The sequence below is a fragment of the Petaurus breviceps genome, unplaced genomic scaffold, assembly GCF_028583685.1.
Source record: "Petaurus breviceps papuanus isolate PSGF00001 unplaced genomic scaffold, PetGlider_PUasm1.0 90977, whole genome shotgun sequence".
Lineage (NCBI taxonomy): Eukaryota > Metazoa > Chordata > Mammalia > Diprotodontia > Petauridae > Petaurus > Petaurus breviceps.
In genome coordinates this window covers 34,268,641-34,292,594 of record NW_027187391.1, presented here as the reverse complement: position 1 = coordinate 34,292,594, position 23,954 = coordinate 34,268,641, and the positions used below count along the sequence as shown (strand labels likewise).

Here is a 23,954-nt window from a genome sequence, read left to right as displayed (position 1 = left end):
CTCTCTCTCTCTCTCTCTCTCTCTCTCTCTCTCTCTCTCTCACCAGTCCTGTCTGTAAGTCAAGATACACACAGAAACATCCTCATGATTCTCTTTAACTCATCACCAGATGGCCACCAAGTACTGATTTATGTTATTCTTTTGGCTTTGAGCAATCCATAAAATAGGAGAAAGACACGATGTCCCAGAGTTCTGTGTAGTCCTCTTCCGCTATTGCTTCCCCTTTTTTAATAGTGCTGCCATGGCAAAAACAATCAAACTCAAATAGAAATTCACCTAACCTGATGAGAGCTGTACTAGGAAGTTTTGAGGAGTGTTTGTAGCCCATGGGCTGCAAGTTTGACACTTGTGCTTTACACCATCTACAGATGTTATTTTAACTCTTTATTTTTAATGTGCAGTCTTTGACAAACAACTGCCTTTCCTTAGAAGAATCAAACCACATCCTTATTTGCATTTGCTTTTTAAATAAAATCAGAAGACAGCTTGTGCTCTCCTTGGAGAGGTAACTAAAGGAGTTAGTTAAATTGTTTTTGTATTCCTATGTGTTCAAAGGCAACAGGCAAGGAAAATGTCATTTCATGGCCTATTTAATACAAGAAGTAGAATGTAAGCTCCCAAGAGATTGGGGTTTTTAATAACTCGGTTCTCTTTTTAATAGCTACAGTTTATATAGCTCTTTAAAATCGGGAAAGTGTTTTATAAACATTATTTCATTTTATTCTCACAACAATCCTGGGAGGTAGGTGCTGTTATTATCCCCATTAAGACTGAGGCTAAAGGAGGTTATGTGACTTACCCAGGGTCGCACAGCTAGTAAGCATCTAAAGCTAGATTTGAACCCAGGTCCTCCTGACTCCAAGTCTAGACCTCTGTGCCACCCAGTTGCCTTATTTTTGTCTATGTATCTCCAGTGTCCTGTTTTCATTGTTGCTCTGTGGTGGTAAGAAATGTGGTGCTTCTGCCTCCAAAGAACCAAAGGTGAGTATCTTCACAGGGAGGATAACGGAAAGGCCCGTAAGTGGGTATGAGTAGGTTGCAACACTTAACTAATGAAGAACTCCAAAGAAGAATAGAAGCAGGGGCAGCTAGGTGGCGCAGTGAGTAGAGCACCGGCCCTGGGGTCAGGAAGACCTGAGTTCAAATCTGGTCTCAGACACTTAACACAAAAACTAGCCGTGTGACCTTGGGCAAGTCATTTAACCCCAATTGCCCTGCTTTCCCCCCTCCAGAAAGGAAAAAAGAATAGAAGCAAAGGTTGTCGTCAAGAAATTACATGAAAAGGAGAGAAGATATGATGGTCAGAGAGCAAGGAAAATGAATGACAGGTGGATAGCCAAGCAATCCACTTATACCTTTATGATGTCAGGAGAAAGAGTTTTAGGCTACCAGCATATTGAATGGATTCCCTCTAGCAAACTTTAGGGAGAACATAGATAAGAGGTACATAGGATAGTCCGGTATATATGACCTGCATTCTACATAGTTGGTGGGAACATCAGAATTTATATGAGATCTTGGGTATATTTGAGTATTGAATATTCCCCAATACTCAGTCTAGTAACCAATAATAGATATTTACTAAATCATTTTTGAATTTGATCAAATAAGCTGGTTATCCTCATAGCAGTCATTTCAAAAATAGCTGTTTGTGAGCACAATTAGCTTATCTGGTAATAACAAAGGTTAGAATAAATAACAAATCAGAAGAAAGTATAACAGTGAAGAGATAATACTGTGCAATTGACCCAGTCTGTTTAAACAAGATTCATCTTTCCCATCCTGTAGTTTACTTTTCAAACTTAAGTGCAGGACTACATTCTTGATTAGTTTTGATCCATTATGCTATCATGCTGAAGCCTTAATGAATCCTTATTTTGTCATTTGGAGGGTTACCTATCTGTTCCAGGTATGGTGATTCACAAATTTGCTAAGTATTTGTTACGTCTTCACCCAGGCTGACAGAAATCCATTTATCAATCCTCTTTTTATGCTATTCAACTAAATATTTACCTTCCTAGCTATGTTATCATTTAGCCCTTATCTAATAACAAGTAGAAAACATTCTATATCTGAGAAAAGTCACTACATTAAAAACTATTGTAAGTTAATGATAAGGAAAGTTCTTACAACAATTTTTATTATACTTTACACTTGAAAAATATTAAATAATTACTATGTGATTAACATTCCTTTCAGAATCACTTATTGTTATTAAATTGAAATAATTACTTCTTAACCTTGGAACTGATTCCATATTTTTATCTGATATCTCTCTTAATGAGCTAGGGAGACTGTACTGAATAAATAAAGTATTTTCTTGATTTAAGTAGTTTACTTTTGAAAGCATGTTAACTTCTTTCAGTCCAAGAGATTATCTATTAGGGGCGGCCAAGTGGCTCAATGAGTAAGAGCACCGGCCCCAGTGTCAGGATGACCTGGGGATCAAATCTGGGCTCAGATACTTAGCACCACACCCAGAAATAACTGGCCGTGTAACCTTGAGCAAGTTACTTAACCCCGATTGCTTTTAAAAAAAAAAAGTACAATAAAGTATAATAAGCAAGAAATTATCTTTGCCCTGCCAAACCATCATAAATGGACACTTGTAAAATGACCTGAAATATTAAGTTTATTGGAAATTGTGAATCATAGCAGACTAATGGGTATAATTTGTGAATATTATGTGGTGAATATAAATTAGGTCTTATATTTAAGTATCCAGGCCCTATCATCTCTTTTCTTGGGAACCTCCATGTAATTTAAAAGAAAATGAAAATCATGAACTAAGTTCAACTTAATTTTGCAACCTTGTTGGAGCTTTCTCAACTCTGAAGCTAAGAAGATATGTCCAACTATGAAAATAGGAAGAAAAAAAAGTTAAAAAAAAAAGAGACTATCAGGATGGTTTTAAATAATTAGTGTTATGACTACATTGGTTGCTTTGCACATTTTTAATGGAGAGTAACTACAAGTTCACAAAACTCACTGTTATAGACTTTTAAAAGCTTCTTGTTGCTTTTTTAACTGTGAAGTTTTGTGGGGGTTTGAAGTGGCCCATGGATTTATCACTCTAAGTTGCACAGAGTCCACATTTGTTGTACTTACTTCAGAGGTCTTCTTTACTTTCTTCCGGTTGAGGTAATAGTTATAACATTTCTGACCTCTGGGTGAACTCCCTGCTGTTGGTAGCAGATGACAGAAAGGAAGGAATAGCAGCGGTTTCCCACTTTTGGGAAGGTTTAAGTTACTTGGAAAATAGAAATGTTTAGGACACACTTAACTCCCCCCAAAATCCATTTCCTGATGATCTTTTGTAACGGTTTAGGAGGCAAGCACCTCACCCTACCATTGAAGACAAAATGTGGCTACTGTTTCTAAAATAGATTCCCAGGATTCATAATCTCAAGAAATCATTCCAACAGTATGAGGACAAAATAAATTAAGGAAATTGGCTAATATTTAGTATTACATTGAATATTTTTAAAAACTGATCAAAATAAACTATTTACCAGTGGAAAAATAAAATAAAAGGGTATTCCTAAGACTCTTGAGAGCAGAAAAGAAAGAATTAAGGAATGAGAAAGATAGAATGAGAAAAAGTAGAAAAATAATTTTGTGTTTAGAAGAATAAATTACTTGGCTTGAGGGTGGGGGTGGGGTGGGGATCTGTTTACTCAAATGGTAGAGTCTGAAAGTTCTATTATTTGCAAATGGTCTACAGAAATCATCAGCTTCCTCATCCCCCCTGACCAATAAAATTTGTTTGACCCATTACATTCATTATATTTACTATTTCTTCATTCTCCCAACTGTCTTCCCTTTGTCCTTCCAGAAACTAGTGTCAGAGTTCTCCTTTATTCAGCAGAAAAGTTTCTCTGAAGACAAACAAAACAAAAAAATTGAAAACAGAAAGGGAAAAAAATTCACTCCCTGGTTTCTATTAGCTCTGAAGTAATGAATGAATGGTTTATTTTTTTAGCTAATTTATTTTGTAGCAAATACTTATTTCCTTGATCATGTTAATAAAATATATATATTTTTAAATTAGTAAATTCAATTTAGATCTCACCTTTTCTAAGAGACCTTTTCCAGTTTCCCCTCCCTTTTCTTTTTCCATTTTTTCTCTCTCTTTTTTTTGAGGGCGGGGGTCAATTTTTCAGTTAAAGTTGGAGAAACTTTGAAGACTAGAAAAAAAGAAAAAACAGTTCCTGCCCTCAAGGAGCTTATGGACTAATAGGAGGGATGAGATGTTTACATAAATAAGTAGATATAAAATAGAAAGTAACAATAGCAAAATAAATATCTACATGCTGCAAGAAACGAAGGGTGGGTGGGAAAGATCAATTTTAAGTGGGAAGGATGAGGAGAAGGTTTCTTGAGGGAGACAATCTGTGCCTCAAAGGAAGAGAAGAATTACAATAGAAATAATGTATGGAGGCAGAGAGAGGCCAGGACACGTTTGGGGAATAGCTGGTATAAATAAGTACGTGAAATAAAAAGTATATGAAAGAGAATACAGGGAAATATTACTGGAACCAAGCTGTGGAAGTCTTTAAATGTGGGGCTAAAGGGGCTTGTTCCTATATGTGACTGGTAACCATTTAGTATCTTTGTACAAAGGGATAACATAGATCTGTGTATAGGAAAATTATTTTGCTAGCTCTATGAGGAATGGATTGGAGAGGGGCAAAACCTGTAGGGAGGAAAATCATTTAATCCGTCAACAAGCATTTGGAGGAGATCTCAGATATCTCTCTCTGTGTGTATGTGTGTACTTTTATATGTTTATATATAAAAGGAATTTTTTAAATCAAGTCTTTCCCCACCCCAGTCTGTTTTCAATACAGATGCCAAAGTGACTTTTCTAAAGCACAGTTCTGACCATGTCATTCTCCCATTCCATAGCCTCCAAACTCATACATCATTCTTTCAGTCTTCAGTCTAGTCAAACTGGCATTCTTACTATTCCTCAGGCATACCACCTTAATTTCCCCTTTCTCTTCTACTTAATGTCCCTTCAGAAAGTACAGTTAAAATTCCCTCATATTTGACAGAAAAATGTCTATGAATACAAAACAAAAAAATTGGAAACACAATTCACTACCTCGTTTCTGTCATAGGTACATATATGCATGTGCATGTATGTGTGTGTGAATATATATGTGTATATATAATCTATAAATATACAGACAGTTATACATCTATGCATGTATGTGTGTAACTGCATATATATATGTCTATATGTAGTTATATACACATGTATAAGAGAGAAACCAGGAGGTGATGATTTTTTAAATATTTGCACATTATGTGTCCATCTATATGTTTAGAGAGGGAGAGAAAGAAGGAAAGACGTGTGTATAACAGAAAGGGTGTGTATATGGCATATGTATAGAAGATAGATTGAGACAGGTAAAAACGATTCTGAAAAAACATTTTTTAAATGTATGGCCTTAGGTTTATGTCACATTCATTTCCTTCCCTGTCCCTTACCCTACATCTCAATGAGCCCTCCCTTATAACAAAGATTTAAGAAGAAAGGGGGGAGGAAAAATTCAACAAAACCAATTAGCACATCATCTGGATCTGACTGTATAAACTATATTTCACACACATAATCCTCCATGTCTTCAGTGAAAAGATGGAAGTACATTTTCTCAACTCTTTTCTTGGGCCATTTACAATGTTGTTCATTTTGTTGTCCTCTCCCTTTATATTGATATAGTCAGTTGATAGATAAATACATATATATATACATATATTTTATTTTTTCCTGGTTCTGTTTATTTTACTCTGCATCAATTCATAGTTGGGCTCCCATATTTCTCTGAGTTCTTCTTTTTTGTCATTTCTTATGGTACAGTAATGTTCTATTTTAGATAACTAAGTGGTACAGTGGATAGCGCCCTAGATCTGGAGTCAGGAAGGCTTTTCTTCCTGAGTTCAAATCCAGTCTCAGACACTTACTAGCAGTATGATCCTGGACAAGCAACTTAACCCTGTTTGCCTCTGTTTCCTCATCTATAAAATGAGCTGGAGAAGGAAATGACAAACCACTCCAGAATCTTTGCCAAGAGAACCCCAAATGGGGTCATGAAGAGTCAGACACAACTGAGAAAGCCTAAACAACAGCAAAAAATACATATTCCATTATATGAATGTTATTTGTTTAGCTATTTCTCAATTGATGAGCATCCATGTTGTTTCTGGTTATTTTCTACCACAAAAAGTAACTACAGGGAATATTGAATATTTTGGTGAATATCCTTGAACTCTCTTAAATACTGCACTGAAGTCATTGCTCAAGTCTTCATAGTATAATTGGTTCATCGTGATCAGAAGTAACATTAGTCACTTTATTATAAAGGGAGTCTGTTTGGTGATGTGGTAACATATTTACCCTATTTAAACTTTTGCAGTTTCCTAATCTGTATTATTAGTCATTTTTATGGATTTCATTAAAATGAAAAGATATCAACTTCCTGACTTACAAGATAGAGTGAATGTTGTGGGGGGGCCTATGCAAAGAATACAATTCTAATTCTCTTGTCTCCATTGGTATACAGGTAATCTGATTGTTCCATAGTTAGAATAAAACTGTTAGCACCAAAGGAACTGTGTGGTCTAGATCTAGAGTTCTCTGGGGGATTGATTCCAAACTAGTCCAAGACTTGGAAAGACAGTTTAATTGTTGAATTTAATCTGACATTTGCTGTAGAAGTCATTGAAGTCATTGCACTCTATCCCAAGGTCTTTCCTGACTAAACAAGATCTTAGAATGGTCACAGTCTGGATCCAGTAGCACATTCCTGTGTCTGCAACAGCTACCTTGAGATCATAGCACAGCATCATAGTCTTGAAAGGGTAGATTTACTTTGGCAATCACTATGGACCAGAAATTGTTCTTATTTTCACTGTTAGTTCACTATGCAATCATTTCCCTCAGCTTTTCAAATTGATACTATAAATTTACCATCCTAAGGTTTAAACTAGAATTTTTCTCCACATGAAGTATCTAGAACATAAAACAATGAAATTATCTTTCTGTGTTACTTTCGCAATGCTGAAATTACTGATGGTAATGATAGTATATTCTAAAAGTAATATCTCAGGGATAGCATAGCATAGTCACCTTAGGTATTTAAAATACTGAGTAAATGTATACTTGGTTAATGTTAATAGTAAAGGACCCTCTGAAAAATCTACCTAGAAAATGTTGAAAGTAATCAAACACTAAATGGCTTTGTGTCTATAAAGAAAACTACTTAATCTTTCTAGGCATTGGTTTTTCTCATCTGTAAAATGATGGGGTTGAATTAAATGATTTCTGAGGTCCTATCCAACTCTATCATCACTTAATTATTCTATGATTCTTCTTTGATGCTTTGATTGGTCTGTGATCTCATCTATGGTGGTATTCTCTCTAGGGGTACAAATCTAGGGGCAGCTAAGTGGTACAGTAGGTAGACTGCTTGTCCTGGAGTCAGGAAGACCTGAGTTTAAATTCTGTTTCAGACACTTACTAGCTGCATGACCCAAGGCAAGTCACTTAACCTATTTGCTTCAATTTCCTCAATATTTATAAAGTGCTTAGTATAGTGCCTAGCATATAGTCAGCATACTGAGCACACTCCACATAATCAGCAATCCAGTGACACTGACTTCCTTGCTATTCTTCACCAACTCCCAGTATTTTATCTGGTTCTCCCCTATACCTGGAATTCTCCTGCATCTCCTTCATCTCCTTTTTCTAGTTTACCTGGCTTCCTCTAAGCCCTTTGCAAGAAACCTGTCCCAGTCTTCCTTAATCCCTTAGTCCCTTGTCTCAGAGGCCATCCCCGATCTATGCTGTATAGCTTATTTATACAGATTTACATGTATGTTTTCTCCCCCTTTAGTCTGTGAGCTCCTTGAGATCTGGGGCTTTCTGCCTTTCTTTGTATACTTCTATGTGTTTGACACAAGGAAGATGCTTAATAAATATTTTTTATCTTGACTTACCACCAAGATTAGAAACATTCTCCTCAGAACTGCCCATCTCTACTCAAGTCAAAACATAAAGAAACATAAGAAGCAACAAAGCCAGTGACTGGCTCCTCTAGACCAGTACATTTACTCTGTTTGCCTTTGCAAGCAATAATCACTCTTCCTTAGTGAAGTTACCAGCCTGCATTGATACAGGGAATGTCTTCATCTGTGAATTCTGTATCCCAATGAAATCACAGATCTAGTACCCCTCCGTCTCCCATATTCTTCATCAATCTCTCATTTCAGTCATCCAGCCATCAGGCCACTAGACACCCTTTGTGCTCTCTTCTGAAGCTGTTGGATCATACAGTTTACCTCATTGGTAGGACCAGTTGCTTCCATGTTGTAGCAGCAAGCACCCTAGCATACCCAGGATGGCCTGCTAGCACAGGTTCTTTGACCTGCTTTTCCAGGAAAGACGCTTAAAAAGGGGTTAACAATCCCACTTTTAATTGTATTCACTAGTTCAGGGGAAAGATCAGCACCCTAAACATCAGAGAAAATACAAGCAGAGAAATTAGCATAAAGGCCAACAGACAGGGCTCTCACTGCCCAAATCAAAGCAATATTGCTGTACACTTTACTTATACCACTGGATCAAGAGAGCTTTCACATCTGAACCGTCAGGAGGTCCTGAACATATGGCTATGCAGAGTCTCATCCAGGGAATCACAAGGTCCTTCTCATAAGTGGACCCCCAAAGCAAAACGCCAACTCAGAGTACAATATAGCTTCTCAGAATCAGAAGGCATCGCAACCTTCTTGACTCAGTGCCTAATTAGGTTAATACCAAAAAAAAAAAAAATGCTTTGAAAGCCTTCCTATAAGCAAGCCTCTCTTTAAGCACGTTACTTCCCCAAAGGCCTTTGTGTGACTCAGGATATATTACAGCTGGACATAAAGGCCTATTAATGGGTGGGGAAGATCTTATATCCCATTAACATTACACATGTATAAGGTTTTGTCATTTGTCATTTCAGAGAATGATGAGGAACAAGATGAATTGCCCTTTCTAGAGAAGCCTGGCTGGTATTCCCAAGGAAATTCTGACCATCTGTATGAACTTCTCAAGAAGATGACTGGCAAGGAACAGCCCAAGGTATCCTGTAATGGAATTTGAGTCCCTGATAGCTAGTTGTAGGTATTAACAAATAAATATAAACTGGACCCATAATTCTATAGTCAGTAACTTTTCAATGATCCACTAATAGTTCATCCCAAAACTCATAATTGTCCTGTTGTGAAGGGTCTAAGATGTCACTGCTGACACAAGTTCTGTGCCCCTTCACACCTTAGGAGATAATCTTCGTATGTTCCTACATCTAAAAATGTCATCTCCCAGTGGCCTCCTTTCTGGTGATGGACTTCTCTGCCCTTAGCGAGGCTGGTCCTTAGGTAACAGAACTACAATCAAACAATCAGTCAAGAAACATTAAACACCTACTATGTGACAGACACTGTATTTGCCCTGCGGGATATATAGAAGAAAACAAGCCCCCTCCAGACACTTGAAGTCTATACCCCAGTTACTTCCTTGACCTGTACATGAAGCCTTTCCAAATTGGTTCAGTCTGCCAAAGCTTGTGTGCCAATAGTAGAGCCTTAAAGAACCAATCAACTCCATGAAATCCCACATCAACATGAGGATATAAGAAAATAACATCATTGTTGCCTATCCTCTTTAAACCTGTTAAAAGAAATAAACAGGATTTTTGTCTACTATACCTAGAAACAGGTCAACAAGGAATTTTAACTTAGTTACTTAATTGACTCAGGAAGGGCTAAACCCACCATCTTATCAGGCTGAACCTGGACCATTTTTAGTTGATCTATTGCCTCAACTGTAGTAGGGAGCAGTGAAATGATCTAAGTAAGGAGGAAGCCAAGTCTAGTGGGCATTGGCAGGAAGGAACCTTAACAGTATGATTGTGAGACAGCAACAGAGTGGCAACATATTTCTGTGCAAAGAAAGCTGGAGGCCAAGTTTAGGAACTTGAACTTGCTAGTTAAAACTTGCATGACCCTGGGCAAATTAATTACATTTTTCTGGTCCTGAGTTTCCACCTCTGAAATGAGAGAATTGAACTAAGATGTCTTCCATCTTTAGGTCTTATTAGCTCGCTCATTGATAGCTACAAGAATAAAGGAACACAATATACAGTAGTAAATTATTATAATAGCCTTATGTTTGGTAAATGTAAAGATTTAGGTAAATGTGAAGTTTTTAGAAAAAGAATTCACTGTTTGATAAAACTTATTGGGAAAACTAGAAAGCATTCTGGCAGAAACTAGGTATAGACCAGTATCTTATTTACCAAAATAAGGTAAAAGTGGATGCATGACCTAGATATAAAGGGAGATATCATAAGTAAATTAGAAGAACATGGAATATATTACCTATCAGATTTATGGATAGAAGAATTTATGAATAATTAAGAGACAGAGAGCATTGTGAGATATAAAATGAATAATTTTGATTGCAAACTAAAACCAATGTAGCCAAGATTAGAAGGAAAACAGAAAATTGGAGAAAAAAATTTTAGACAGTTTCTCAGATAAAGTTCTCATATCTCAGATACTTAGAGAGCTTTGTCAAATTTATAAAAAAAAATATAATTCCCCACTTAGTAAATGGTCAAAGAATGTGAACAAGCAATTTTTGGAGCAAGAAATCAAAGCTATATATAGTTATATAAAAATGTTCTAAATCATTATTGATTTGAGAAATGTGAATTAAAACAATTTTGAAGTACTATCTCATGCCTGTCATATTGGCTAAAATGATGTGAGGAAAATGACAGATGTTGGAGGGGATGTGGAAAAATTGGGACACTAATATAAACTGTTAGTGTAACTGAGAATTGATCCAACCTTTTTGGAAAGCAATCTGGAATTATGCCCAAAGAATTATAAAGCTATATAAGCCCATTGACCCAGCAATACCATTATTAAGTCTGTTTCCCAAGTGGATCAGGGCAAAAGGAAAAGAACCTATATGTTGTGAAATATTCATAATAGTTCTCTTTGTGGTGGCAAAGAATTAGAAATTGAGGGAGTGCCCATCAACTGGGGAATGGTTGAAAAAGATGTGGTATATGATTGTGATGTAATAACACTGTGCTGTAAGAAATGATGAGCAGATTAATTTTAAGAATTAAAGTAAGAAAGCATGGAAAGACTTGCATGAAATGAGTGAAACAAGCAGAACCAAAAGGAGATTGTATACAGTAACAGCAATATTATTCAAAGAGTAAATGTGAATGACCAAGCTATTCTGAGTTTTATGAATATTCAAACAAAGGACCAATGAAAGATGATTCTATCCACCTCCAGGAAAACAACTGATATATGGAACTATGTATTGTATAGTTTCACATGTATATCTGTGTTAAATGTTGACCTCTAGAACAAGGTTGGGAGGGAGGGAGAAAAACAGCTAGAAATTCAAATACATATATAAGCATATATAAATAGGTAGAGATAGAGATGCACATTATACATATACACACATATATTTGCATTTTTTTTAATAATAAAGGAACAGTCTTTCCATTTTCCTGATCACAATGAAAAATGCAGTGTCTTCCTGTTAGAGGAAAAGAGAATTGAAATAATGGTTTTCTTTCTAAATGTATCACCCAAGTTAAAGAAAATGTTGCTAAGCATATAGGAAAACTTCTTGCAGTGTATAAAAGAGACACTAGTTGTGACAAGATTTCTTTAGCAAGGTGTTTAACTTATTTGATCCCTTATTTGATGAGTCTGAAGTTTTAAAACTTGATTGGTTCTGCGAAATTTTAAAAGGGATTTTCCCCCTAAGACTAGAACAATAAATGTGCTATGTATTGTTTATTTTTCCTTTTTAAAAAAAATAGTTTTTTGAGACTGCACAGTTGGTGTCTTTTAGTAAAGGAATTTTTATTACCATCTTCTCTTCCACCTCATAGTGCCATGTTATGTCCAGGGCCTTCCAGTTAGCAAGTTACTAATAAGTATCTATTGATTTGATAATGGTAACTACTATCCCAAAGTGGAAAGGAGGTACTTAGTTCCCCATTCCTGGAGATCTTCAAGTAGTGCTTGATCTCTTGTTCAGGATGTTGTATTGGGAATTCCTTTTTCAGGAATCTAGGTTGAACTCAATAACCTCAGAAGTCCCTTAGGTCTCAGAGATTTTGTGATTTAAATCACATACAGATGCTATGCTGTTTATATTCCTTTTGATATTACAATTCTCTTGAAAAGGCAAAGCACCAAAAGCACCAAGGGCCACGGAGGTGAGGGGGTTGATGGATCAGTTGCCAATGTATACATACTACATTTCTTGCCATTTTGGGAGGAGTTTTCCTTTGATTCTATGGAAGCATTCTCTCTCTCTCTCTCTCTCTCTCTCTCTCTCTCTTTTGGAGGGGGTATGGGAGTACAGAGAAGAAACTTGACTTTCTCAAAGATATAACCTGTTTTAAACTTGCTGTTTGACCCACAGGTTGTTTATTTTGGTGACAGCATGCATTCAGATATTTTCCCAGCCTGTCACTATAGTAACTGGGAGACAGTCCTCATCTTAGAAGAGCTCAGCGGGGAAGAAGGCATGGAGCCTGAAAGCAACGAATCTGAACCTTTGGAGAAGAAAGGAAAGTATGAGGTAAGGGTTCCCTACAGCTAACTTCATGAAAGAAAAACCTTTATGTTTGAAATATCTTACAGGCTACTTGTGCCAAGAATGAAAAAAATCTTTTGGCAAGTGATCTCCATGCTAGATTGGTTCTCTGGGGCATATCTTACTGATAATATCAAAATTATACAATCATTACATAATCCTGATTCCTCTCCTCACTCATTGAATGTCACTTTTTAATCTCTTCTGAGGCGCCACATACATTCTGAGGGATACCAGTGGCAAAGCCAAATCCTGAATCATTAGACTTGTGCTATATATCTTCTTTGCTTTGCCAAGAAAGCACTTCATTCCCTGTTTCTTCATTCATCAAATTTAACTAACTTGGATGCCTCATTAAACTTACTAATAAGCCAAAGAACTTGTCCTGGGATAAAGAACTATTGGAAAGTAAGCTGTCTTGCCAAAATGGAAGAATAATGTCTGAAAAAAAAAAGGCAGAAAAATGCCAAAGTAGATTTAGAAATTAAACATAAGTAGGGATGATAATTAATATAGGAAAAAAGTCCCAACTAAAAGTGAGCCTCATCTAGGTCTGGATTTAATAACTAGACTAGGGAAGAGTTTAAAGATGTTTAGCATTCTTTGAGTTCCTTCAGGGTAATATAAAGTAGATATTTATTTTATTTAGGGTTAAAGAGGGATTCAAGGTAGTTTTCTTGGTTTAGTGAGTTTACAAATTGGTTTTTGCTGAGGGGAACATAAGTCACAGAACCATAAATTTAGAGCTAGTAGAAACCTTAGGGACCATAGGGTCCAACTCCCTTATTTTATAGATGAGGAAACTGAGGCACGGAGAGATTAAATGACTTGCTTGGTCTTCTTGACTCATATCCATTACCATCACCCTTATTACACCTGGAGGGGAAAGTTCTTTGAAGTGTACACGCAGTGCAAGATAGAATAAGGCAAGGGGAAAAGGAGCAATAGAAAAAATGTCCCAATAGTATTCAGACTGTATTCCCCTCATAGACTCATTTTCTTATTAGTGAAGATTGGTCTGTAGTTTTCCCCCAAAATCATGCTATGAAATGCTGACACACACAAGAGATCATTTTATATTAAATAATAGTTTGGATAAGGGTCTGACTACTATGACTGTGACCTAGAAGGGGAAGCAACTTCTATGCACTGGACAGTCATCTCCCCTGATACTGTGGTGGTTTGGAAGAAAATGAAAGAATGGGTTCCCTGAAAAAAGCTGATCCCTGCTTCCAACCGAGGCATTGAAAAAAATGTGGTTGGTAGCAGGACTTGCTGGCCTTAGAGTAGCAATATGTGGAGCTAGAAGACCATAGAGGCCAGAGGGGCAAGTGGCATCAGAGGGACAGGGAGGTGTGTCCTAGCTCATTCAGTAACAGCTTGTGTTCAGGCTCCTACTTTAATGCACAATGATAATCTGTGTCCCTGGCATGGGCAGAAAAAGATGTTTTCTTCAAAGACCTAGAACTCCAGAATATTCTTACAATGCTCTGCTCCAAAGCACCTCTGGCAAAACTGAATGCCTAGTTGTTTTATTTTTGTTTGTTTGTGATTAAGGGATTATTTGTTATTGGTGGACCCATTGTTTGTTGGCAGAGGTTTCATGCCAACTTGGATACATATTTTATTCTGTGGTCCTATTTGTTAACCTTTTGGGAAATCCCTTGCCACATAAGTCAGAATTGAACAGTTGGCTCTGAGATTCAGGATGACTGAAGTAACTTTCTTGTTTATTATTGTTGTAGTTGTGTTTTTACAAATAGAAACTTAGAATCACAGCCCAGAACAATCAGATTCTACTATGGTATCTTTTCTGCTTTTAACCTCAGTATCAGTTCTGTTCCTCTGGACAATGTGCTTCCGACACTAAAGCCAGGAGAAAACATCAAAGCCAGGAAGTAAATAGAACAAGTCATTAAAGTTCATAATCTTTCCTGTACTTTGGCTTCAAGACAGGGAGAAGGGGGCAAAGGAAGGTAACTACAAACATTTTAAAATACCCTGGTTGGAGGAAAATATTGAAACATTATTCCCATAAAAAGGACAGATAGAAAGTATTGTTTCTCTTGGGGGGAGTCAGGGTAGAGTGAATAATCTTTGGTTATTGCTTAGAAAAATAGATTATTTCCTTCCAACCAAATATGTCAGCAGCAGACCATACAGGGTAAATGCAAACTGTTTTGTGAGTGGAAAGTGTGTGATCACACAAGTATTTCATCCCATGTTTCCAGTTCTTTTACCCACCACAAGTAAAGCAATAACTTCTTTGTAAGTGGAATTAAAAAAAAAAATTAACCAAACCTTCTCAAGTTATCATTATAGGCCATGAATTAAGAGGAATCAGGAATTTTACATTTCTGCATGTGCAGGCAGTATTTGTAGTTTCTTTATTAGTCCATAGAAGTATAGTTATGACTTGCTTAGACTTGAATTGGAATTCAGAAAAACTGACAGGAATTTCCTTTCTGGAGAAACTCTTGGGTGGGCACACATTCAGCAGAAAATTTCCATGTCACTTTCATTTGCAGTGGTTTGAATGGGAGCTAAGAATTTTGGGTAAGAACAGGGAACATTTTGAATGGAGCTTAATGTATTTTGTTGTTGTTGTTCAGTCATTTTTCAATTATGTCCTACTCTTTGTGATGCTGTTTGGGGTTTTCTTAGGAAAGATGCTGGAGTAGTTTGCCATTTCCTTCTTGAGCTCATTTTACAAATGAGGTAACTGAGGAAAACAGGGTTAAGTGACTTGCCTAGGGTCACAAAGGTAGTAAGTATATGAGGCCTCATTTGACTCAGGAAGATGAGTCTTCCTGACTGTAGCCCAAAATTCTATCTAGCTGCTTATAATGTAGATTTAGAGTAAGAGGGACCCATTTAGTATTTGAGGAAACTGAGTCCCAGAGATATTAAATGGCTTTTCCAACAGTCATGCAGATAGTAAATAGCTGAACTAGGATATGAACATTGGCTTCTTACTCCATAGACAACTTTCCATTAGGTTGTCAAGTGGTTAGCCAGTCTGCTGCACAGGGAAAGAGGAGGAATGTTCACAGTTAAATTACTTTAGTTACTTTTGCACACAAGCAAAAAATAGAAACCTTAAAGAGCAAGATTAAAATAATAATAATAATAATAACTTTAATTTATGTAGCACTTTGTTTTACAAAACACATTCTTAAGAGCAACCCTATGAGGAAGGGTAATGCAAGTACTCTCACCATTTTACAGCTGCAAATAGTGAGGTTGAGACTGACTCATGGTCTTGCCCTGCTAATAAATATTGGAGCCAGGATTATAATACAGGTCTCCTGTTACCCATTTCAGTACTCTTATACAAATATTTTTAAAAATAAAGCAATAGGTCACTTTGTCACTCTGACTATTATCTAGCCAGACTTAAACCCACAATGTTCTGTCTAGGACTATCAAACACATCCTTGGAATGATAGAGTAGAATATTAGTTATTTACCATGTCTCATTCTGGGCAAGTCACTTAATCCTGTTTGCCTCAAGTTACTCATATATAAAATGAGCTGGAGAAGGAAATGGCAAACCACTCCAATATCTTTGCCAAGACAATCCCAAATAGGATCACAAAGAGTCAGACATGACTGCAATGGCTAAACAACAAATATCAGATTCTAATTCAATGAGTGTTTTTGTAGAACCCACAAGACACTACAGTAAGTCAAGGGGGGCAAAAGACAAGATGCCAAGTTTACACTAAAGGGTACATTTTATTAGGGAAATATATCAAACTGCCTATGTGACACACAGCTTGTAAGTGTATGAAGCCAGATTTGAATTCAAGAAGATGAGTCTTCCTGATTCCAGCCCCAGCACTCTAGACACTGTGCCATCTAACTGCCTGGTAAAGGATGTATACAGAATAGATAAAAGGTGTGATGGGAAGTAACCCATTAGTTAGATTATGGGTTTTTGGAAAAAAATTACTCATGAGTCATTAGCAGTTAACAAAAGGAGGCCAACCATAGCAAAGAAAGGATATTCAGCAAGGATATTGCAACATTTAGCTTGGGTAGACTTCCTCCCTACTCCATGGAAATGTGTGTGATCATCATTGACTCATGTGGTCTTAGCACATCTGCCAAGTGTGAAGGACCCTAACCAGGAATCCACGTCAATAAGACGCTGCCAAAAATCTGTGTCAAGGGAGGTCCAGCTTGAGCCTAAGTCTTCTGGGCTGTTTTGTCACTTTTCAAGGAAAAGTAGCCTAGGCTATGTGACCAGAGGAGAGGGAACCTTGGTATGTAATGAACCTATGACAGAAGGCAACCTTAAAAGGAAAGTAAATATAGTCAATACAAAATATATACAAATTGAATAATAAGTATTTGGAAGGGTGGAGAGAGAAGAATAGCAAGGTTGGGGTAATTAGGAAAAGCATCCTGGAGAAGTGGCATCTGAGCTGTGCTTTGAAGGAAGCCAAGGATTTTATAAGGAAATTGTGAGGAGGGAATGTATTTTGAGTATGGAGGTTAAAAGAAATGTCATATATGTAATATCCAGTATAGCAAGCAGATCAGTTTGACTGGAATGTAGCATGCATGAGGGGTAGTCATAATAAGTCAGTGTGGAACGATAGTTTGGAGCCAAACTGTGAATGGCTTTAAATGCCAAACAGATAAGTTTGTGTTTTATTGTAGAGGCAATGGGGAGCTAGTAAAGCTTCTTGAACAGAGTATTGATATGGTATAGATGTACCTCAGGAAAAACATCAGTTTCACAACTTTATAGGAGATGAATTGAAGAGTTGAGAGGCTTGAGGAAAGGAATTCTTAGTTAGAAAGGCTATTGCAGTAATCCAAAGTGGGGCCAATGAGCCTGGACTAAGGGTGATTGTGGTGTGAGTAGAAAACAGGGGATAGATTAGAAAGATAGTATGAAAATAAAATTGACAAGATGTGATAACTAATTTAGTATGGAGATTGGTGGGGGAGGGGACATTAAAGAGAGTGAACAATCAAGGATGATTCCTAGATCGTGAACATGAGAGATTCCAGATGGTAGAGCCCTTAACAGAAAGAGCAGTTAGGAAAAGAGATGTATTGTAAAAGAGAGAGGGGTACAAGGAGTTAATCATTTCTGTTTTGTCTGAAAATTAATAGAACATAATCTATTCAATAATTTTCTAAGTCAGCCATTATGGAAATTACATAAAAAAACAAATAATTTAAGCCGTAGAATATCACAGAATCATAGAATTTTAATTCCAGAAAGAACCTTAGAAGTCATCTAGGTCTCATTGTGCAGATTAGAAATGTGAGACACACAGAGGTTAAGTGGTCACACTAGTAGTAGTTAGTGGTAGAGTGAGGACTAAGAGCCAGATCTCCTGATTCCCAGAGAGTTGCTTTTGCACATTCTTTGTACCCATAGCTATACACGTGGCTATGAACTTTCTGCAGCTGTATTTAAGAGATGCTCTTCAGGGCCTCCTCAAATTTAAGTAGATTTATAACTAAATAATAAAATAGCTGACAAGTTGAAAAATATATTGAATTTCCTTTGGAATTCCTTAATATTGGTGAAAAATTGACTAAGAAATAAGTAGATCATTTTGGAAGGAAAAAAGGAAAGAAACATAAATTTAAAGTTCTTACTATTAGAAAACAGAGAAAGAGGTATATCATTGTTACCAAAATGACCAGTGATAGATTGCTAAGTGAATTTACAGAAGAGTTTGTCAACATAAAACTGATAACACTCACCATCAAAAACAAATTATCTTATTTCATTGCCTAAGTCAACTTTTCCTATAACTTCAAAGAAATAGTATTTTCCTTTATTTTAAGGCTCCAGTAAACATAAATTATCCCTGTTTGCCATCGAGAAACAAAATCTTTTGAGATTTAGATTCCAGATATCATAGAGGTAGAACTGAAGAAAACTTAGAAATTCTGTAGTCCAAACCTCTCATCTTATAGATTGGGAAACTGAGGCAGAGAGAGCTTAAATGACTTCCCCAGAGTCACACAACTAGTAAAGTCTGTGAGTGAATATATGAACTCAGATTTCCCTGACTCCAAGTTGTCTGTCCGCTATGATACCTAGGTACCTCAACAGTAGGATATTTGTTTATGGAACCATTCTTGGCCTTGATAATGGGCATTTTTTCCCCTTGAATTTTTCAGGTGAGTATTTGGGGAATAGGGAGTAATATTCATCACATGAAAAACTTGGGGGAAAAATATTCAGGATCTCCAAATGACAACCCTGGTATTACTACTGATGTATAAAGTAACTCAGAATAGACTTCGTTGTCTGCTCATTTCCTCCAGTTTTAAAGGAAATTCTAATAATTTATTAAGATGGAGCCAGAAAATGTAGGCTAATTGTTACTTAATGAACTGAGGTAGGTCCTGATTTAAGGAAACCCTATAAACAAATTAGGCTTCAACAATATTATTTTCTCACAGTTTTGCAAGAACACTCCTCCTTCCCCACCCCACTCACCCCTACACATACACACACACACACACACACACACACACACACACACACACAGAGTGAATCAATATCTCTCTCTCTCTCCATCTCCCTCTACTTCTCCCTCTCTTTGTATAAAGCAAGACACACCTGTATAACCTTTTGCTTGTTAGTGTTTTGGAGGCTTGATCCTTTGTGTCTGTCCATTTTTTCTAGTTTCAGTATAAACACAAGTTCCTTTCCTTTCTGTGGTTTACCAATACAACATACAAGGGCGATATTAAGGAAGTTATATGTTTCTTCTGTTTCTCTTTTCACATAAAAGGAATTATTATCCTGTTGAGTTTAGAATTAAATTTATCATCTTAAGTTTTCCAGGGAAGGGGGGGGTTGAATTTTTATATTAGATTTTAAAAATAAATTACAAGAATCTATGAAATTAATTACTATCCTGTGCAGCCACATTTTGGGGGAAAGGGGATGGAAAAGAATGAATCATGAAGGGGGTGGGGGCAGGAACAGTTCTGCTGTTTTTTATGTTTCATGAGAATGTTCTTCACAGAATTCGAGGGCATAAACCAATTTTGTGACAGCACTACAACATTTCTATAATTACATTTCCACAAGACATGTAGTTGACACTTTGAAATTAAAAAGGAGAATTTCATTAGACCTTTTTTAAAATTTTCCTTAAAACAAATAGACTTATGACACTCCAGTATCTTATGGAAAATGTAAATCATTTTAGACTATTTCTAAATGCCATGGGAAAAAATGAGCATGACCCACCTTTCTCCAATCCACCAATGAAATCCTTGCCTAACTATTCTTGCACACTTGAATAATTATTATATTTCATTTGATTAAGTATTTGTCATATCTTCCTTATGAAATTGTAGGTTTACTAAAAGAAACACAGTGCCTTCTCTTTGAGATGTACATCTAAGTGTTGCAGGGTGCCTCCAGGTGTTACTGTAAAATCTTACTGGCTGACTCATAGCAGGGATTAAATTGGTTTTTGTCAAAATTAATGCAATGAATTAAATGAAGATGAAAGCAAAATTATGCTGCAAAAAAACCCTCCATTTTTACATAGGTAAAGAAGAAAAAGATTTATGTTGATGTTCATCTATCACCAAAAGTTGCCATCATTCTGTATATACAAATTCTCGAATAATCTTAGAACAGGCAGGATAATATTAGAGACCTGGGCAGCAGAGTATTTGATATCTTTGCTTGTAGCTATGTACACATAGGGACAACTCAATGCCAAGTGGGTAAAGAGCTGGCTGTAGAGTCAGGAATACCAGAATTCAAATCTGGCCTCAGATACTTACTAGTTAAGTGACCCTGGGCAAGTCACTTAACTCTGTATGCTTCAGTTTCCTCATCTGCAAAATGATCTGAAAGAGGAAATAGCAAACCATTCTAGTGTCTTTCAAGAAAGAAAGACCCAAGAAAACCCACATGGGTCGAGAAGAGTCGGACATGGCTAATTGACTAAACAACAATATATACATATAACAACATTGCCTGTAAATAAATCCACAAACACTTATTAAGCACATCATATGTTCCAGACACTGTTTTAGGCACCAGGGATAGAGACCAAAAGGAAACAATTCTCGCCCTCAAGGAGCTAACATTTTCTTATCAGAGACAACATGTTCCTGTAAATGTATATTTGTTTTTCTTTGTTAGTCAGTTAGTCCTGTCTGACTCTTTGTGACCCCATTTGGGGTTTTCTTGGCAAAGATACTGGAATGGTTTGCTATTTCCTTCTCTAGCTCATTTAACAGATGAAGAAACTGAGGGAAATAGGATTAAGTGACTTGCACAAGGTCACATGACTAGTAAGTGTCTGAGGCCAAATTTGAACTCAGATCCTCCTGACTTCAGGGTTGCTGCTTTATTGTGCCACGTCAGCTGCCTATAAATGTATATATAAAACAAATATATGATAATGGGAAGAGGAAATTTGAAAGCATTAGTACCATAGTGGATTAGGAAAGGCCTTCCATAGAAGGTGGTTGCTTTAGTGTACTTTGAAAGATATTAAAGATTCTAAGAGGCAGAAGTGAGAAAGGAGTACATTCCAGGCATGGGGGACACAGCCTATCCAAAGGCATGAAGATAGGAAATAAAGAATGATAGGTGAGAAGAAGCAAGAAGGCTAGTTCACCCAATCCATATTGTGTATAAAGAAAAATGGCTTTATGATAAGCCTAGAAAGGTAGGTTAGAGCCAGGTTGTTGAAGATGCTCCTATCAAATTTTACCACATGTAGCTGTCAGATTCCATAATTCCCTGAAATGTCTTTAGTGAAATTAAGCCATTTCTTATTTAGTGGGTTCTCAAGGTAAATGACATCTAAAAAGAAAATCTCACTTTTCTTTATGAAGTTGGCTCCAAATAAACATATAACAAAAAATAAATCTTATAATATTAAGATGCACAAAAAATCATGTGATCTCACGTCAACAGAAGTACTCCTCCCACCCACCCAAAAATGGCAGATGGATTTAATTTGGTGGTTGAATAAGAGAAATAGAGAATGCAGAATTAACATGGAAAACAAAGGCTCGTTAAGCTAAAGACACATCTGGAGCTTTGATTACTCAGAAAATAAATTTGCTCTAGAAATGCATTTTGTAGATATTCTTTGCCATGCTTCTGTCTCTTTTTTTTTTATATTTGTTAACCACTTCTCTGGAAATACCTTAGAATTGATGTTTGCCACTTTGGGAAGACTGTTCTATGGGCAGTCTGAACCACATTACTGCTCCAAATAAAAGGGATATCATATTTGTTATTCTTTGTTTAGTCAGTTAGTCCTGTCTGACTCTTTGTGGCCCCATTTGGGGTTTTCTTGGCAAAGATACTGGAATGGCTTGCTGTTTCCTTCTCTAGCTCATTTAACAGATGAAGAAACTGAGGTAAACAGAGTTTACCCATAACTGTCTATATAAGACAAATATATGATAATGGGAGGTTCGGTGAAAGTTTGGTGAAGCATTAGCAACTGGTATTACTACATTTTTTTTAATGTTGATACTGTTTCCCTCCAGGAAATAAAAATGTAGTCTCCTACATGATCTTGATATGATATATCTGATATATCTGTATGGTTTTTTTTTTTCTCTTTTCTCAGGAGCAGCAAAAAAAGCCTTTACATTCATTTTCTAAAGACTGGGGCTCTTTCTTTGTTGATGGCAATCTGGAAAGCACTGAGAGTTCAATGGCATTCACATGGTTTTGTAAGCGAATTCATGATTACAGCACTATTGTTATCCCAACTCTGGAAGCTATAGCAGGTGAGGAAAAGAAAGATTGGATAATTACATGACATTTATCTTTTATACCTATATTAATTTGTCATCTTGTAACTAGGGAAATAAACCATCATCTTTTTGGGGGGTGGTTTTTTTTTTCCTTTTGGAGGGCAATTAGGGTTAAGTAACTTGCCCAAGGTTACACAGCTAATTTTGTGTGTGTGTGTGTGTGTGTGTGTGTGTGTGTGTGTGTTAAGTGTCTGAGACTGGAACCGAACTCAGGTCCTCCTGACTCCAGGGCCGGCGCCTTACTCACTGTGCCACCTAGCTGCCCCAACCATCATCATTTTAATCCAAATGGATAGGAATCCTAGCTCCAGATCCATTTCTGTGGCATGTGGAGGTGACAGTGGTCTCTTAGGAAGTTATCCCAGCAGAGCACAAGCTTACTGATCTGAAAAGGGTTTGAGTACAGACCTGAAGACCAGGCAATCCACATTTGGGGAGGTTCATCCACAAAAAATTGATCAAAAGTTGATGGATTTTTTTGGCCATGGAGATTCCATTAACCTAGTAACAAAATTTCCAAGGACTTGTGATTCAAGTCAATGGAGGAACTAAATCAGTGAAATTACACATCTCTTAAAGTATGGAAATCATCCTCGGTCCATATGTTGAGTGTTAGAAGAACATATTATTTAAAAACGAGCAGCATCACAAATATTGAGCAACTCAGTTCTTAATATGTTTCCTATAAATTCATTCCAGTGCCTCACATAGAATCTGGAATGTAATTGGTGCCCAATAAATGCTTGTTGAATTTATATTCTGAACAGAAGTTTAATCTGCATGCTGCAAACTACCATTGGTCTTCCTCCCATACTACATTGCTTTTATTTGTTTTTATTCTCTATATGCCTATAATTGTTATTATCATCAAGAATGAAACAATTCTTTGTCTTTGTTGCACCATTGCAGAGATTTCATTCTTAAGGATGTGCAGGAGCCAGTTCTTGATGACTCCCAAAAGCAAGCCAATGGTTAAATTTTCAGTGTGAGCATTTACAGCTCAGAAATGGGCAAGTGCTGCAAATCGTGGTTTGAACTATGTCTTTTGATTGATGGAGAAAATATTAATAATGTAGATTAAACTTTAGAGTATATCATGCATTCATTTTTCCCCCAGAGTGCCAGTTGTTAAAGCATTTCCCAGCACACCCCTGCTACAGTGCCTAAGTACTTGGCAGTAGGTGCCTAATAAATGTTTTCAATTGTGTCACGTGGCACCCTTTGTTATTTTTTATAAAATAAAGGAATAGCATTTTGCAGAGTTTAAACTACGAAGGGAGTATGTTTGTCTAACAACTTTTATATAAAATCAGTACTAAGAATAAGTGGAGTAATAAGGCTGGTTTTCATCCTGCCTTTTTTGCAGGAGAGTCCTAAATAATTCTACTATCTTTTCTTGTTCTGTCATTCAGTCATGTTGGACTCTTCGTGACCCCATGGACCTTAGTATCCATGGATTTTCTTGACAAAG

The 23,954-nt window shown here is 36.6% G+C and overlaps 1 protein-coding gene across 3 annotated transcripts in view; it reads left to right on the top strand.

The window, feature by feature from the left end:
* The window catches only part of NT5DC1 (5'-nucleotidase domain containing 1), a 260,894-nt gene that overhangs the window by 201,454 nt on the left and 35,486 nt on the right, over positions 1-23,954 (top strand). For 2 of the 3 annotated variants that reach the window (XM_069077013.1, XM_069077011.1), the window contains exons 9-11: positions 9,012-9,130; positions 12,518-12,676; positions 22,294-22,456. In XM_069077013.1, coding sequence (XP_068933114.1) covers positions 9,012-9,130; positions 12,518-12,676; positions 22,294-22,456 — 441 coding nt within the window. Of the gene's footprint in view, positions 1-9,011; positions 9,131-12,517; positions 12,677-22,293; positions 22,457-23,392; positions 23,577-23,954 lie in introns of those variants that run through there. The other variant, XM_069077012.1, reaches the window with a different exon arrangement.